Source organism: Myotis yumanensis, unplaced genomic scaffold, assembly GCF_028538775.1.
Source record: "Myotis yumanensis isolate MYYU_CA2020_CCGP unplaced genomic scaffold, mMyoYum1.0.hap1 SCAF_17, whole genome shotgun sequence".
Taxonomy (NCBI): domain Eukaryota; kingdom Metazoa; phylum Chordata; class Mammalia; order Chiroptera; family Vespertilionidae; genus Myotis; species Myotis yumanensis.
In genome coordinates this window covers 11,858,995-11,876,030 of record NW_027223768.1, presented here as the reverse complement: position 1 = coordinate 11,876,030, position 17,036 = coordinate 11,858,995, and the positions used below count along the sequence as shown (strand labels likewise).

General features: G+C 51.6%; 1 protein-coding gene across 4 annotated transcripts; it reads right to left on the bottom strand.

Annotated features, from left to right (window-relative positions):
• Positions 1-997: 997 nt before the first annotated feature.
• LOC138995726 (peptidoglycan recognition protein 3-like) lies at positions 998-16,093 on the bottom strand. 4 transcript variants are annotated; one of them, XM_070396374.1, is made up of 9 exons: positions 16,010-16,093; positions 9,264-9,359; positions 7,989-8,096; positions 6,872-7,073; positions 6,556-6,674; positions 5,433-5,585; positions 3,309-3,507; positions 2,121-2,239; positions 998-1,489 (listed from the first exon to the last, which is right to left on the bottom strand). In XM_070396374.1, the coding sequence occupies exons 2-9, from the start codon at positions 9,310-9,312 to the stop codon at positions 1,311-1,313; spliced, it is 1,128 nt and encodes a 375-aa protein (XP_070252475.1). In that variant the 5' UTR covers positions 9,313-9,359; positions 16,010-16,093; the 3' UTR covers positions 998-1,310. The 4 variants fall into 4 exon arrangements, with proteins under 4 accessions (XP_070252475.1, XP_070252474.1, XP_070252471.1 ...); XM_070396373.1 differs by lacking the exon at positions 16,010-16,093 and adding an exon at positions 15,259-15,321; XM_070396370.1 differs by lacking the exon at positions 16,010-16,093 and adding an exon at positions 10,673-10,856.
• Between the last annotated feature and the right edge of the window lie 943 nt (positions 16,094-17,036).

Sequence of the window (17,036 nt, the reverse complement as noted above, 5' to 3'; positions counted from 1 at the left end):
AGGCCACAGTGGTGGGGGGGTTTCAGGCAGCCTGCAGACACCTGGGATTTTCCACTCGGTGACAAATGTTCCAAGAACAGCCGGGGGAAGAACTGCCTCTGCTCACCCCACCCTGCGGGGGTGGATCTCACCCCTCCATTGTGCAGACACATCGGTGACCCCCCGTGATCCAGGCCTGCGGTGGACCTGGGGATACAGCGACCAGGAAGGTGCAGGCACAGCCGTGAAGTCCAGGCCAAGTCCATGGGCACCCAGGGGAGGGGGTGTCATTTCCGGTCTGGAGGAGCAGGAAGCCTTCAGGAAGGGCTCCTGGTGGAGTTGGAGAGGCCAAGAGGGAGGGGGGGACAGTGTGTGCCACGGCCCCAATAACAGCAAGCTCAGGAGGTGAGCCGGTGAATTGCCCACTTGGGCTCATTCTGCGGAAAAGGGGAGGTTGGAGTGAGAGCGTGGAGAGACCTAGATGCTGCTAAGATGGTTTACCTCCTTCTGCCATAAAGGAGGGGCCATAAAGCGACTTTGACCAGCGGGGTGCTAGGAAGTGTGCCGTGCCCAGAATCTGAGCGTTCCTCCCTTTCCTTAACTCACTGGTGAACTTGAGCAGGCCGTCTGTGCCCTTCGGGTGGGTTTTTCTGTAAAATAGGGGGGGCTTATCCAGGTTAGTGTTCTATTCTGGAACCAAAGAAAATTCACTTGGCATCATTTGGTTTTTCAATCTTATGATTGTGAAAAACAACTGACAAGATGAGCTCTACACACACACACACACACACATACACACACACACCCTGACAGGGGCGCCCTGACACCTGCCTAACCTGTGGCCCCGCAGGCTCCCCCCTGCTCATCAAGGTTAGCGTTCATCCTGCCAAACTCCCCCAGGGCAGCTGAGACCGGTGCCCATGAAGGCAAATCCTTCCATCCACAGGAGAGTTGTAGCAACAACAGTAACAATACCTCCGCTGGCTTTAATGAAACCACTATTCTAGGCCGACTGAAAATTCTAAGACCCTAACCCATTTAATTCACTTCACCCTCATAACAACCCTCTGGGGCAGGGCGGTGGGGCAGGAGTTCAACACTTTAAATGATTAAGGGGGCCTGGGCAGGATCTCTTTACACGAATGAGGCAGAAGAGGCAGCAGCGAGGCTGTGTGCTGAGTTTACTTTGACTGTGTCTTCAAGACCAATAAAAAGTGCATAACTTTGAGAGGACAGTATTGCAGGACAGTGTTGTTGGTCTGAGGAGGCCTTGCTGAGTGCTGATGGAGGTGGAGAGTTCACGGCTTCCTTGACCAAAGCCTGCCGGGCCCTCACTGTTTGAAGTGAGGCCAGGTGCTGATGATGTTGTACAAAGCCTTCCCAGGAGACAGGATCTGGCTAACGTCACTGTGGCCCACCAGCAGGTAGTTGGGAGCCAGGTGCCCCTGGTCCACCGCACACTGGATCAGGCTCTGGGCCGCCTCCAGCGCTGCGGCATTGGGTGGCTTTTCTGCAAAACACAGACCCCACCAACCATCAGAGCCTTGCTTAGGGCAGGGGCAAGCATCTGCATTCCAACCTCCCTCTGCCCAACCCCCACTCCCCACCATAGCCAACAAATTCATCTGTGGCAGCCAGGCACAGAGAGAAAACAGGGTCACTGTGTTCCCCGATTCCTCTTTGCAGAGCTTCTTCTGGAAGCTTCAGAACTGCGCTGAGTGAGAACCACGGCACAGCACACCACCTCTCCACAGGCACCGTGAGGCACATAGGGCACCACTGACTGTCCTCACTCTGCCATAGCAGGCAGTGATGCTCCTCAACACTGTTTCCATGGTTACCAGGGAAGAGGATGCATTTGCTGACTGAGCCATATAAGTACCGAAGTTTGCAAAAGATTATGTTCTTAGGCATGGTTATAAAGACAGATGGAACTGGAAATGGGGGTGGGTGGATTTGGGGGAAACTTTCTGTCCGGGAGGGACTCCTGGGTGACCTGCACCCTGTATTGAGTTCCTGAAAGCTAAAATTTACCCCTGACCTTGTCAGGCACCACAAGGTAGCCTTTCCCCCCATGTTCCCCTGTCATTCCACAGGAGGTTTCATTACCCAAATCCCTCTGCCCCATGCTCACACCTTACCTACAAAGTTGCCTATGAAGGCAATCCCTAGGGCGATATCGTTGTATCCATAGGTGTGAGAGCCTTGGATATTCCAGCCAACGCCTTCATACACACTGCCATCCTGGCCCACCAGGAAGCTAGGAGTGGGCAAGAAAAATGGAGAAAGTCACTCTTGGAAGAAGAATTGGCTTCATTTACTCCTTGAATCATTCATTCATTCTCCCATTCATTTATCAAATGTTGACTGAACATTTCTTATGTGCCAATGTGCACAGAGACAAAACAGAGAAGCAAAAACAAAAAGACAATCACAGTCTCTGAACCTGAGAAGTGAGGTCAGACCATGACAAGCAATAATAATAGCCACTTCAGTCCCCCACTGTGACATGGCCTTTCTCCCCACAATGCCACGGAATCTGACCTCCCCAAGGTGACCAATGACTGCCTCGACGCTAGTACCATGGAAACATATTTTTGATCCAGATTACACTGACCCACGTCACCACTCTCTTCTTGAAACGTTCTCTTCCCTGAGAATTTGCAAAAGCTGTTGTGATTAAGTCATAGGTGAATGATTGCAATTTGTCATCCTCTAACCTTACATCCCTTCTATGAAATTCCAAGGCATCTTCTATTTGGCTTCTGCTATTCCATTAGCTCAATGTGTTTTTTATGGTAGATCAAGCGTTAAAGGGACAAAAAGAGAACAATCTGATTTCGCTCTCTATCTTCAAGTAGATATGGTATCGTTTTCCCAATTGTAGAGATGAGGCTAAGGAGGCCCAGAGAGGTTAAAAGATCCCGTGTGTATAAAGTGGAGTAACAGTACCAGAGGCATTGCAGGGTTCTAACATCAGAGGGAGCAAGTTGGGGTTGGGCCAGACGGAGGAAGAGGCTGAGCAGGGCCTGTGTCTCTCAGTGTTGGAAGGGGATACATAAAAAGGCACAACCCTTCAATGGTCTTCCATGAGGGTCTCACAGTTTTGCTTTTATCACTATTGCTTCTAATGACTTCTTTTCAGAGTCTTCCCTAGAGGAGAATATTCCCAGGAGAGATAGCTAACCCTTAGCTGTGTCTGAATGATAGCCCAGAGTCTTGCACAAATAAAAGACGCTGCCTTATGTAAAGCCCCTGGTACAAAGGAAGGGCTCAGTAATGTCGGTTCCTCCCCCAGCCTGCCTTCCTGTAGCCTTGATCCCACTTACTGATATCCAATGTCACAGAAGTCCAGTTTGTCCATGTGGTAGGACTGTATGTCTCGGACGCGAGTCTGGCAGTCCTCGGATGTGTTGCAGGTCGTCCCAGCCGTGTGGATGATGATGACGTATTTGGCTGGGAGGCTCATTTGAGGGCAGTGTGTCTCTCTGGCTTCCCACGCTGACCGTGGGATGATGCTGGGGCAAGCTGTGGTGAGGTGAGAAAGCAAGACCATGGATGGGTGGAGGTGGTAGAGGGCATAGAAGGGATAAAAGATGATGGAAAAAATAAATTTAAAGTAAATTGGAAAAAAAACCCCATAACAACAACAAAAACAAGGCCATGGGAATGCTCCTGTGCCCACACGTGGACAATCACACCACTGCAGGCTGGGCTGCTCCTCGGTCTCCCCACCCTCTGGCACCAGGGGGATATCCTAACATGCGTTCAGCTGGGGGGCTCTGTGAAAGGCCACACAGGGATTGTCTGGGTCAAGGGGCTGCAGCCAATGGACAGAGGCAAAAATCGACAGGTTCTGATTACAACTATGGAAACCGGTGTGTGAGCAGAAGGGGGAGAAACGTTGATCGCAGAGTCATGGCCATTTTGTTCAAAAAACAAAGTGTACCTCCATGCTTGAATATGCACTGCGAATACATGCAGGTGCGTGTGCTTTTTATGTAACAGGACCAATATGCAGAAATCAGCATCTCTGAACTGATCACATGGATATGAAAGTATTTTGAAACCTATAAAGAACTACAAATGTGAAGAGATTATCATTACTGAAGGTAGCATTTGTCTGAAAGCAAGAAAAACTTTATTTAGAGATGTACAATTAAAAAAAAAATCCTTGTCCTGGCTGGGTGGCTCACTTGGTTAGAGTGTCATCCCAAATGTGGAAAGGTTGGGGGTTTGATTCCCAATCAGGACACACACCTAGGTTGTGAGTTTGATTCCAGGTCAGGACATATATGGGAGGCAACCAATTGATGTTTCTCACATTGATGTTTCTCTCTCTCTCTCAATCAATCAATCAATCAATCGAACATATCCTTGAGTGAAGAGTAATATCCTTTATAATAAAAGCCTAATATGCTAAGTGTCTGGTCGTCCAGTCGGCTGTTCAACTAATCAAAGCATAATATGCTCATAATATGCGAAGGCCACTCAACCACTCATTATGACGTGCACTGAACACAAGGGGGCAGACGCTCCGACTGGTAGTTAGCTTGCTGCTGCGGTCTGGCAGATCAGGACTGAGCAAGATGGGCCAGACATTCCCTGGAGCCCTCCTGCGATTCCTCCCCAGCTAGCCAACCTCCTGCGTCCCTCCCCGGCCCCAATCATGCACTGGTGGGTTCCCTCAGCCTGGCCCACTGGTGCACAAATTCGTGCACTGGGCCTTTAATATATATATATCCTTGAGTCCAAGAAAAGATCCACTCTAGCAGAGAATGTGCTAAGCGATTGAAAGTGCTTATTAATTGTACTGGTTTTAGCTGCTACTTGCTCATTCCAAAATAGGTTATGATTTTTATTATCCAGTTTCTTGAAATATTCACTCTGATGTCAGCATAATCTGTGAAGAGAGGTTTTTTCCAATGCTGTGGTCATGTTGCAGGTTGGCTGAGTTTTGCATTTAGAAAGGTGTGTGTGTGTGTGTGTGAGTGTATGTGTGTGTGTGTACTCACATAGGACACACAAATATATATACATGTTTACTGCCCCATGACCATGCTTTGTTTTCTCCATAGCCTTCCTGCCACCTGACATCATATGCATTTTACTTGTCAATTTCTTCATTTTGGGTCTTTCTTCACTGAAATGTGAAGCTGTCTGTTTTGTTCATGGTTGCATCCTCAGTACCTAGAAGAGTGTCTGGTATTCAGTAAATACCTGTTGATGGAGTGAAAATGTGTGTACACCTACTGGTGTCAAGAATGGCCCCATGGCCATATCATTCCAGTGGGAAGGAGAGGAGGTCAGGAAGGTACCCTCTCAGAACTTTCTGGATCTCGGCATGAGGTGTTCTGGGTCCCAAGAAATCGATGCACACCAACAGGAAACAAAACCTTCCCTGGTGTCTGGGTGTCACTGGGAGGGGGAGGAGGTGGGATGGAGGACCTCACCTTTCTGCGGCATTGCTGGCTGCTGATAGGCCAGGCACATCTCTTCCTTCAAGAGAAGTGGCTGAAAATACCAGGGGGACAGGTGTCCCTTCCGGATGGCGTAGAAGATCAGGTCCTCTGCGGCTGATAAGGCAGCCGGGCTGGGACTGTGGCCTGAAAAAGGATGACACGGATCACCAAACTGTCAGCAAGAGACTCCAATCTGGTCTAGATCTGGAGGGAGGGTGAGGTTACCACCTGAGCCTGAATAACTGATGGATGGGAAGAGAGGAAACTGGTCCAGTAGCCAGGACAGCGGTACTAAGAGGCAAAGAACTACTTGGACACCTGTTGGAGGCCAAGTTTGTGACCTCTTTCAAGGGCCAAACTAAGACTTGTATCCACTCCATCTCTAGGTGGAAGAGTTGGGAGGCAATACAATCTACATGCAAAGAGAGGCCCACCTGACCAGGTCAGGTACACCTCGCGTGGAGAAAAGTGTGACAGTACTTACTTAGCAGCTCCCACAATCATGCATGTGGCAACTGCTCTTCTCACCTGTTCACTCATATAATTCTCACAGAAACACCTCTGCGGTCCATGCTGTGACTTTATCTACCGGCTCTCCACTCCACCCGACCCTGCGCTCTCCTGTTTTGCAGGGGGGCCAAACACCTACAAAGGACATCCCTCAGACTTCCTTGCCTGCCTGCTTCTCGGTGGGTCCTCCCAAAGGGAGCCACTGGAGGAAGAGAGAAGGCTTGCTTTTCTGCCTCTGTGCAGGCTCAGTGTCACACAATCTCAGACACCGAGGTGACGGCAACCCTGTGAGCTCACTGGTGGTGTCCGAAACCTCACAGAGTGCAGACCAGAGAAGGGGAAGACGACACAAAGGACGCCACACCATAGAGTCCAAGTGAGGAAAGGACGTCGACAGAGTGTGGTGGAGGCTGAAAAGACAGGCGTGTGGGGAACGTTTGCGATCTTGCTCCCCAGCAGAGGTGGTCAGTTTGGCTCAAATAAAGTCTATAAAAAAAATTTTTTTTAAAAAAGAGAAAGAAAAGAGAGGAGTGTGGAGACGATGGAGCGAAGGAAGAGAGTATAGATAACTCTCCAGCAGAGGGTTCAGGGGGAGGACTGTTACCTTCCTTGGTGCCAAAGAAGGCGAGGCCCAGGGAGACGCTGTTGTAGCCCTGGGTGTGCAGGCCCTGGGTATTCCAGCCGACACCTTCATACACCCTGCCGTCGTCCCCAATCAGGAAGCTGCCAGGCAAGGACACGTGGGTTGAATGGCAAATACCGGTCACAGGAACCCTCTCACCCATCCTCAGAAGGAGGGGCAGCTGTGCTTTAACAATTTGTACTTATTTTATTTAAAGCAACATGAAAGGGAAGATGGGAGAAGAGAGAAGAGCCAGTCCGAGTGTCTTTTACTAGAGTAACTTGAGTGTGGCTCTTACTTGTAGGCCAAGTCGCACCAGCCTTTGGTGTAGACGGAATGGGCCTGAAGGCCCCGTAGCTTCTCGCTGCAAACGTTCTGCTCCTGGCACTCCATCCCCGTGAGCTGCTGTGTGATGACATAGGCCACAGGTGGGGTCAGCTGGGCCCAGCAAGTCTGGGATCTCGCTCCCCACTCCTTGCGGGAAACAATGGTGGGGGCATCTGCAGAGGGAACGAAAGGATGGCGTGCTGCAGCTCTTACCCAGTTCCCCTGGCCCGCTGCCCACGCCACCCTCATCCTCCTGTTTCAGGGCCTCTCCTGCCCTATGATGGTGGGACAGGCCCTGGGGTAGGCCCTCGCCACCCACAGCCTCCCCTTCGCATCTCCATAGTCTGTTTAGGCTAAAAACATTCCTCATCGGACTCTGTATTCAGCGTGGAAGTCAGGTTGCTTTGTTCTCCAAACACTGGCTTCTTGTGCTTCCCTGGAGGCTATCCACCCTTAACTCCTCTCTGGCTGGCTTCACCCTTCGCCTGCAGAAAGCAGCCCCAGCAACACTCGCACCCAACCCTGGTCCTGAGCTGCCTTCTCTTGAAGGCCTCACGTGGATGCCTAGGGTGTGCTGTCCTCACTGGCACTGCCCGTGACTCTGATTGTGTCTCTGATTGTGTCTTTGGTCTGTCCCTCCCCCACGAGGTGACTCTAAGGAAAGTCCGCCACTGCCCTCAAACTAGGGAGCCCGGGGTTCAGAGCGCCAGGAAGCCCCATGAGCATCAGGTATGTAGCTTCCTCTCTTTCAAATGAAAAGTCACTGCGGGCAGGGCTGTGAGAGGCCCACTAGGCCCCCAGGTCCCCTGAGGCTCTCTGTCTGTGTCCATCTTGGGGACTCCAAGAGCTCTCTGAGGGGCAGGGGGTCTCTACCCTACTGCTGAGAGCTGGGAACAGGGGCCTGGTCTCTTCCCCAGGTCCTCTCTCCTGCCCAGACCTCACCTTTGCCTTAGGGCTCAAGTCCTCCATGGCACTCCTTGGCGAATGCCCCTCTTGGGACTCCACCCCACCCACCCACCAGCCTCAGTGAAGTCCTGAGAAACATTCCGGACACCTAACAAACCCCAGTCAACCCCAAGTCAGCTCACCATTGCGACCCTTGCGAATGAGCTGTGAGATGCCCACAAACAGGTCCACAAGCCGCTCTGACACTTCTCTGGCTTGGGTTTCATTCCAGGAGAACTGAGGAGAATACCCTACAAAGGAACATTGTGCTTGGTGCTGGTTCTCAGAGAACACCTGGACCACCCCAGAGGCATGGGCTCTGCCCCCCACCCCCCACCCACCTCCAGCACCCTCTACCCTCACCCCAACCTTCCACAGTCCCCCTTCTCAGTCTCCCCAAGTCCCCTGACTTCCTCCAGGAAACAAGGCAGAAATGTCTCAGGCCTCACCCTGCCTCGGCCTCTCCCATCTACCCCAGTGAGGCCTTCAGGTTCCCACCCTCCCCTAACCCTCCCCCTTTCCAGGGGCTCTGCAGTCTCTCCATCCCCTTATCTGAGTAGCTCAGCCTTTACCAGTTCAACTGCTTACCTATTAATAGATCAGCATCACACACACACACACACACACACACACACACACACACACACACCCTATTGGTCCAGGCAAGGTTCTAGAAACATAGAAAATTTCCAACTGCTGTGACTGCCCTCACAAACTAGTTGTTTTCGATAGGATTAATTGAGGGCTAGTCATTACAAACATGCCTCATCCCCCTTTGCCTGGCCAGCATCTGAGGTCATGGGAACAATAACCACTAGAACCAGCAATGTCACCAACATCACCTCTCACAGGCCAGCTCTGAAGGTTACCAAGCATTTTCAAGGGCACTGTCAGGTTTGTGGCTTAAAACAACTTTATAAGATAAGCAAAGAAAATTAACTACTCCTTCTACACAGATGAGAAATTAAATGACTTGTCTAAGATGATACAGGTTTTAAGCCATGGACTTCGATTCTGACCCAAGCTTCCTGGCTCCATAGCCATGTTCATAACCACTACACTCTGCAGCCTCCCCAAAGCTGTCAGACGACCATGGACAGATGCCCTTGTCACTGCCACAGTGTGGCCTGTTTCTCTGTCTATAAGACAAGGTCAGTAAGGGTCTCCACCAAGGCTGAGACCCTGCTCTTTTGTAAAGTCACCCCCATGACCGTGACGCTGAAGATGAGGTGTGCTGGGCAGGCTGGGGAGACTGAGAACTAGAGCCCATCTCAACAGGGAGGAGGGACCAGAGCTGAGCTTGAAAGGGGAACATAGGACTGGTGGGGAAGAGCGATAAACCTGGAGAGGACAATTTGCCAGGGAAACCAGCTGGGGCTTATGCCAAAAGCACTTTTGACCCCACAAATAAAACTTACCCCAGGCCTGGAGACTCAGAGCCGAGAAGACAAGCAGCCACAGCAGCATCCCCACGTGGTCCCGGAACACCAATGAGAAGATTGTGGACCACGGCCCTGGGAGAGACACTGACGGTTAATCCAACCATTCTCACTCTTCAAGTGGGGACACCATTGCATGGTGCCCTGTCTGCCTCCCAGGCCAGCACCTGGCCAGGCTTCTCATGGTCCCCAACACAGGGCCTGACCTTCAGCTGGGGCTCAGGAAAGGTGAGGGCACCAATACCTCTGTCTAGCCACCACCTTCACCCACCACCTGTGACCTTGGGAGCTTCTGATGCCTCAGGGGAGCACAATGCCTCATTGTAGGCTTTCCAGTATAGACAGTAACAGTTTCTAAAACCCTTTAGTAGCTGTAGATGTTTTTACATCTAGTTCTGTGATTTTATATTTAACCAGAGGCCCGGTGCCTGGATTTGTGCACAGGTGGGGTCCCTCAGCCTGGCCTGTGCCTTCTCTCAATCTGGGACCCTTCAAGGGATGCAGTAGTGCACCAAGCAGCAGGCAGCCTGGGAGGAGCCTGAGCCTGGGCTGGGAGCCATGCGGCTCCTACACATCCTGGCCCCACTGTGCCTGCCACTTCGGAGGTGGGAGAGGCTTGCTCTGCCGCAGCTGCACTTGCCAGCTGTGAGCCCAGAGTCTAGCACCCTTGGTCAGCTGAGCAGTGCTCCCACTATGGGAGTGCACTGACCACCAAGGGGCAGCTCCTGCGTTGAATGTCTGCCCCCTGGTGGTCAGTGCACATCATAGCGACCGATCATGCAGTTGTTCGGTCGCTTAGACTTTTATATATATAGATCCTTAAAAGTTCCTATAAGATCTTATTAACCCCACTTTTATAAGTGAACACAATGAGGCTCAGAAGCAGTAAACTATAAGTAGGGGTAGGACTGGCTTCATCTCTAGCTCTATTTAAGAGTCAGAGGTAAGGGGTACTTCACCAAAAAAAATTCTGACAGATGCTAATTACAGTAACAATTACCACTTACTGATCATATCCTATGTTCCAGGTATTTTGTACAGACTCCACAGACATTCCATTAATTTTCCTTACAGTGCCCTACAATACCTGCTCTTACCATCAGGAAACTGGGCCTCAGAAAAGGAGGCAAGTGAGACATAATACATACAGATTCAGGGCTAGAGAGAAAGAGAAGAAATTGGGTAGTGGTAAACCCAGGACCCACAGCCAATAGAGAAAATTTTCTTTTTAGGAGAAAGGATTCAAGAGGGGAGGGAGATCAAGGCAGCTTTCTTCACTCTGTTAACATTTTAACCTGCTAGAGTCCAGATCCTTCCAAGAAAGAACACTCACACCCACACACAGAAATACCTGGGATCTCATGCAGCTCAGGGTGCAGGCAGCTCACCTCTCATTGGCTGGCAGCTCCTCTCTTTCGGGCTTGGCCTCTGCCCTGCCCTCCTTCAGCAGCTGCCTCCTCTGCCCTTCACTCTCCCTTCACTAGAGAGCTCTCCTCCTGGGGAGGGAGCCTGGGGCTCTGGCCTCCCGGAGAGGAGGAAAGCTAGGTCCCTATTGAAGGTGGAGAGAAGGGCAGAGTTCTGAGGCTCCAAGCCTGCTCCCTCCACAGCACTGAGAAGGACTGGGGAAGCCAGACTCGGTTGAGAGAAGGGACCCGCCCTGTGAATAAGACAGGTGCCTCCTCCCTGGGAAAGAGCATGATTGCCCAAGCTCCCTGCGCTCCTTCCTCACCCCAGCCCTCAGGAAGCCGGCCCACCTGGGGATGCCCATGGGCCCTGGGAGTCCTGTCCCACACCTGGGAACTTCCTGCCCTGTGTATCGATCTGAAATGGGTCAGCATTGGGAAATGAGAATAACTCAGTGAATGATTACTTCTCAAATGACCGCCCATGAAGTTACAAAGTCATGCTTGACTAAAGGACCTGTTCACATTTCCTGATAGACCAATGGATTCGAATTTGACAGAGTACAAAGGATTCATTGATATGGTTTCAGATGCCACATTGCAGCTAACCTTTAAGAAACCTCCGCTTGTTGAGTTTGGGGGAATTATTAAAAATAATATCCATGATGATATTTAAAGACTATCTTACCTAATAATAGACAAACATGCAAATTGACCATACCTTCGCTACACCCACCAGCCAATCGATGAGTATGCAAATTAACCAAACAAAGATGGCGGTTAATTTGCATACATAGGTGCCCAGCAGCTATTGGATCCTGCAATCAGAGCTGAGAGGTCCCCTGCCCAGGCCTAACGCCTTGAGGAGTTAGGCCTGGGCAGGGGTGGAGCTGGTGATGGCGGGAAGCAGGGGTGGAGCCAGCGATTGTGGGAGCTGGGGATCCCCTGCCCAGGCATAACGCCTCAGCCACAGGCGTTAGGTCTGGACAGGGACGAAGCCGGTGATGGCAGGGAGCAGGGGTGGAGCCGGTGATGACTGGGAGCTGGAGGTCCCCTGCCCAGGCCTAACAACTTGTCCACAGGCATTAGGCCTGGGCAGGGGCAGAGTGGGAGATCACAGAGAGCTGGGGGCCCCCTACCCAGGCCTAACGCCTAGGTCAGTGGCATTAGGCCTGGGCAGGGGCAAAGCTGGCAATCACGGGGAGCTGGGGGTCCCCTCCCCAGGCCTAACACCTTGGCCAGAGGCGTTAGGCCTGGGCAGGGGCGGAGCCAGCAATTGTGGGGAGCAGGGGCAGAACGGGCGATTGTAGGAGCTGGGGGTCCCCTACCCAGGCCTAATGACTCGGCCAGAGGCGTTAGGCCTTTGCAAGGGCCGAGCTGGCAATTGGTGTGAACTACAGAGGAAACGCCTTTTCTGACCGCTCATTGGCTAAGCTCCCTGTATGCCACTGGTAATATTCTTAGTAACTTGGGTAATAAGAATCCAAATAGGTGATCTAGGGTTTTTTACCACACTCCTGGAGAAAAAAAGGAAGGTCCGCTGCTGGAGGGCTAAGAAATGTCATAACCTGGCCTAGCTGGTTTTGCTCAGTGGATAATGCCTTGGCCTGCCCACCACAGGGTCTGGGTTCAATTCTGACCAAGGACATGTACCTAGGTTGCAGGCTCCTCCCTGGTCCGGGCCCAGGTCAGGGCTCATGCAGGAGGCAACCAATCAAAGTATTACTCTCACTTTGATGTTTCTCTCTGTCTTTCCCTTTCTCTTCCACATTCTCTAAAAATCAATGGAAACATATCCTCAGGTGAGGAGAAAGAGAGGAAGGAAGGAAGGAAGGAAGGAAGGAAGGAAGGAAGGAAGGAAGGAAGGAAGGAAGAAAGGTCATATCCCATGAAAGACACATCTTGAAAATGCCTAAAGAAAGTTGTCATTTTTTCATGGTGAAGGGACTGGAGTCCGTATTGATGAAAACACCTTGGTGGCTGTGGTGACTGGCAGTGGCTGCAACAGCAGGGTGATGGGGCTGATGCCTTCCCCTGATCAGCCCGGCCGCCTCCCACAAAGGGAGGCCTGACTGTGGCTTAGGCCTGCTCCCCAAGGGGAGCAGGGAGCAGGGAGTAGGACATCCCCTGAGGGCTCCCAGTATGTGATAGGGGGAAAGCCGGGCTGAGGGACCCCTCCCCCCCCCCCGCCCCCGCTACAGTGCACAAATTTTTGTGCACCGGGCCTCTAGTTAATATATATTTCTCCATTCTCCAACTACTTATCTGTGTGAGGCTGGATTTTCTTCCTATTTTCAAACTAAACAACATATACAATATATTGAATGCAGAAGTGGATATGAGAACCCAACAATCTTACTTTAAGCCATATATTGAAGAGGTGTGCAAAAAATTTTTTTATTTATGTCACTCTTCTCACTGGCATTTTTTTGAAAAAATGTAATTATTTTGTATTTTAAAATTTTTAAATGTGTTACTATAAATTGGGTTTACTAATACTATTTTAGGTGAATTAATAAGTATTTTAAAATGTTACATTTATAAGTATTAATAATCGTACCCGACAGAGAAAAAAGCTTTTTGAGATACTCAAGTCCAAAAAAGTCTTGAGAACAGAAAGATTGAGAACCCAGGCCAAGGATTGGCACAAGCTGTTCTGATGCAGGAAGGCCACAAGGGGGCAGCACGCACTCTGGGAATCTTCCCCCACCTTCCTATCCATCACAACCTCCCACTTCCTCCTTCTTTGTGTTCTCCTATGCCAGCACTACTTCCTAATTACAGGAAATAACAATCTTTAAACATCAAAATCCAGGCAGTCACGTTAATCTGCAAACATTTTACAGATCTCTCACAAGAACCCCCACTCTCAAGGAGAGGATAATCCGAGACTGACCCAAAGGCTGGCAATTAAAATGCCAACATGGTAAAGTATGTGAGAGCCCTTCAGCGTTGTCTATACAGGGCCGTATACTTCCAAGGGATTCCCGAGAGGCAGAGGGAGCCAACAACAGACACTGAGATAGTCGCCAGAAACTTCTGGAAGGATCTGGAACCTCGGGGACATCATGAGGACAAAAACTAGGTTCTGTAAGATAGAGGGCAGCAAGGAGGAAGGCAGGGGCTGCAGGAAGAGTCAGCAGGTTGAGTGCAGCTGGAAGGGGCTGGGCCCCAGGCTCCACTGCCCTGTGGGGAAGGGGACCTGCCTTCCCCTGCTGGGGAGCAGCAGGTGAGCCCCCAGGCCTACAGCATTCATGGGGCCCACCAACGTCCCATGGAAACCTGCTGTCAGCGCTAGACAATACCTGAAGGCCAGCCGACCCTCCTCCACACGGAGTGGGCAAGAAAACAGAGGCCCCGACATGGAAATAGCTCCCAGACCCCACCCGGCAAGTTGGGCAGAGTTAGGACAAGATCCCAGCTCCCAGCCCTTCAGTCCACTCTTAGCTTTCAGCCAGTGTCCCTCCCATAGACTAGAGGCAGAGCCTGAGAAAGGCCCACATTACACCCCACTTGTAACACCTGCTATAACATGGACAACTCAGAAGGGGCAAAACTTCCTGAAAGACAACAGCAGGGGCTGGGGAGGGGAAGGGGTGTGGGGAGGGAAAGGGGTGTAGTAGGGGAAAGAGTGAGGGAGCGAAAAGGGTAAGGGGAGGGGAAGGGGTGCAATGGTTGAGGTGGGGTTACAGCAGCTTTTCCGGCTCACTTGTACACTGATTTGTTCCTAACACAGCCAAGGAAGCCATACCTTTTCTCCCAGCGGTAGCCTCAAGAGTCACTGCCCAGAACCAGGAATATTGCCCCAATTTATGCCCTTGCAGGAGGCTCCGAGTTTCCCCTCTTCTTACCACCCCTAATTCCAACCTCTGGCCTGGGACTGCAGTGAGAAGGCCAGGTAGGGGTGGGGTCGGGCACTTGTTGATGGAGCCAGCAGCAGCCTGCCTGGGTCAGGACCTCCGTGGCTCAGCCCTGGCCTCCCTCTGGCCTTCAGACACAAGGGAACCCACTGCCCACAGGGGATCCGTCTATTTGAAAGCCCTGCCCAGCTGCTCCCTGCCGCCAGCTGCTGCTCCTGTTCTCCCCGCCCACCCTCACTTTCCTTTCATCCTGAATCAACACTGTATGGTCACAGGCCATGGCCCTGCTGATAGTCACAGGGCAACGGGGCACTGTTCTGTCACGCTCCCTCCTTTCTTCCTGAGGTCGTGTGCTCCTGCATTTATTCATTCAACAAACGTTCATCCAGTGCCCACCCCGCCGGGCCCTGCCCTGGGACTGCAGCGGTGAGTGAGGCAACAGAGCAAGGATGACGAGGGCCCCGAGGCCCAGCGGAGGTTACACACCGCCCGCCTGCATCATGCTCTGTCCGCCATACACCATGCTTCCTTCTCCATGTCCTGTTTCCCTTTAAAACCAGTTGACAAATTTTATAAGCAGGAGTTTTCACATAGAATTCCCATTTCCTGGACCTTCGGTGGGCCCAGCAACACCTGTTCCCATTTCCCAGGTGGCCACCGTGGCCTGAGGCTGTAGGCCAGCTGTCCTTGGTTAGGAAGGCTCCCACTCACCACAGTCTCCACCTCGCCCTAGTGTCCGTTGCCACAGCTGCCCTGCAGGTGGTGCTGTTGATATTCTCGGGCCCAGCCAGCCTCACCAGCTTCCTGTGGGTACCTTGTTCCTGCAAGCTGTCTGAGCGCCTCGGTCAAGGGTGAAACGTGCTTCAATAGAGACAGCAGAGGGCGCTGTGGGCGCACAGAAGAGAGGTGCCCAGGTACCTGCCGGGATTGCCAGAAACAAGATTTCCTAACAGCCGGAGGAGGGAAGGTTCCTTGCTGCAGTGTGTGCTTCCTCCATCAGCTCAAACAATAGAGGGCCAGCCCCATTAGGGAAATCCCCTGAAATTTCCAGACGTACTCCTGAGCCAGACTTGCACTGTTCACTCATTCACAAATGATTAACACATTCATTCAAGCATGCATTCAGCAAACATTGATTACATACTTGCTGTGTGCTTGGCACTGTACCATGCCCCGACCTTAGCTCTCGTCCTGGTATTATCTTTTCTTTACTGATCAGGAGAATGAACCAGAGAGGCTGAGTGAATTGTCTTAGGGTCACACAGCCGGTCTGAACTCTAAACAACTATTCCATGTGCCATGTCAGCAGTGCAAGACAGAACATGGTCAGGGCCAGGGCGGGCAGCATACGGGCTCCCTCCGGCTTTCAGAGGGCAGTGCGGCCAGGAGGGGCCTGGCAGTGAGGGGAGGCTTCACGAGAACACGACAAAACGACTCCTGGAAGTGGACGAGGGGAACCTACCTTCCCTGGTGAAAGGGGAGAGGCTGGAAGGTCCTTAGAGTGGGTTCTCCAGACACACTTCCTGGGTCGAGGGGTAGGGGTGCCAGTAAGGACATGATCCTTCAGCAAATGTGAGGTCTCCCTGCGCCAAGCCCTGGAGGACATGAACATGAATGCGGATTCCCCTGAGGATCTGCAGGCAGTGATCAGACAAGGACAGAATTTGCAAATACCTTCGCTCCAGGAAAGGAAGTGCTGGGAGCCAGGAGTGGGGGCGGGGGGAGGAGTGATTGGCCCAGCAAAGAGACTGTTTCCCATTGGGAGGAACAGAGCAGCTTCCCGGACCAGGTAGCATTGAACTGAGCTCTGCAGGGTGGGCAGGACTGAAACGGATGTCAACTGAGTCCAGTGTCCGAGCTACCTGTCACCACCCAGCCAAAGAGCTGGGGATCCAAGTACAGGTGCACATTTAATAATATCAGTGCCAGATATCTGGGACGGTGACTGGTAAAAACCCTAACATCCACCTTCCCCATATCCTCCTCACCTGAGGATATGTTTCCATTGAGATACTCAAGTGCAAAAAAGTCTTGAGAACAGAAAGTTTGAGATATCTGGGAATTGGGGGAAGGGAATGTGGACGGAGAACGTGGAGTTCAGGGGTTCTGGTGATTTGCAGTCTTGGAATTTGAGTCCTTGCAGGGTCTTGGGTCTTGATGAATGTCTTCATCATGGTCCCCAGATCAGGATGGTCAGAGTTCTGAAACAGGGCAAGTGGGGATCCGGTATGGATCACCCTGTGTTTCTTTTTCGTGTTTTAAAATATATTTTTATCGATTTCAGAGAGGAAGGGAGAGGGAGAGAGGGAGAGAAGCATCAATGATGAGAGAGAATCATTGATCAACTGCCTCCTCCACACCCCCTACTGGGGATCGAGCCCAAAACCCAGGCATGTGCCCTGACTGGGAATCGCACTGGTAACCTCCTGGTTCATAGGTCAACACTCAACCACTGGGCCACGCCGGCTGGGCTACCCTGGTGTTTCTGA